The following is a 380-nucleotide window of genomic DNA, read 5'->3' as shown; positions in this document are numbered from 1 at the left end:
TTTTGGAGAAAGCACTGGCCCCGCGCGCTCTCCATGCTGACAACTGCCTTGCAGCCGAGAGCCTTCTCACGCTCGTTCATGGGCCGGCAGCGCACGATCACCTTCACCGCTTCCGAGGCCATTTTTCAAGGCTCAGCTCAAGCCCATGCGCGCTCCCTTGGTGGGGTTGGGGGGGCATGGGGGCCTGGGTAGGCCCGTGGGAACGCTGGGGCAAGCCTGACCCTGGGGCCTGCACCCTTTGGTGGGGTGGAGCACTCACTGCTTGCTGGGGACGCTGAGGGGAAGGACCCCCCTGCAACGTGGCATGAGAAAGGAGAGCCAGGGGGGCTGCAAAAGGGCTGAGGGAGAAGGGGAGACTAAGAAGGAGAAAAGCTTGGGAG

The 380-nt window shown here is 63.7% G+C and overlaps 1 protein-coding gene across 1 annotated transcript in view; it reads right to left on the bottom strand.

The window, feature by feature from the left end:
• KIF17 (kinesin family member 17) overlaps positions 1-122 on the bottom strand; it is a gene marked incomplete at its 3' end in the record, with an annotated part of 16,329 nt that extends 16,207 nt beyond the window's left edge. The window contains exon 1 of the mRNA XM_009585021.1: positions 3-122. Within this exon, the coding sequence (XP_009583316.1) occupies positions 3-122 (120 nt within the window). The remainder of the gene's footprint in view (positions 1-2) is intronic.
• Between the last annotated feature and the right edge of the window lie 258 nt (positions 123-380).

This window comes from Fulmarus glacialis, unplaced genomic scaffold, assembly GCF_000690835.1.
Source record: "Fulmarus glacialis isolate BGI_N327 unplaced genomic scaffold, ASM69083v1 scaffold38470, whole genome shotgun sequence".
Taxonomy (NCBI): domain Eukaryota; kingdom Metazoa; phylum Chordata; class Aves; order Procellariiformes; family Procellariidae; genus Fulmarus; species Fulmarus glacialis.
The sequence above is the reverse complement of the archived record's forward strand: the minus strand, read 5'-3'. Positions and strand labels throughout refer to the sequence as shown.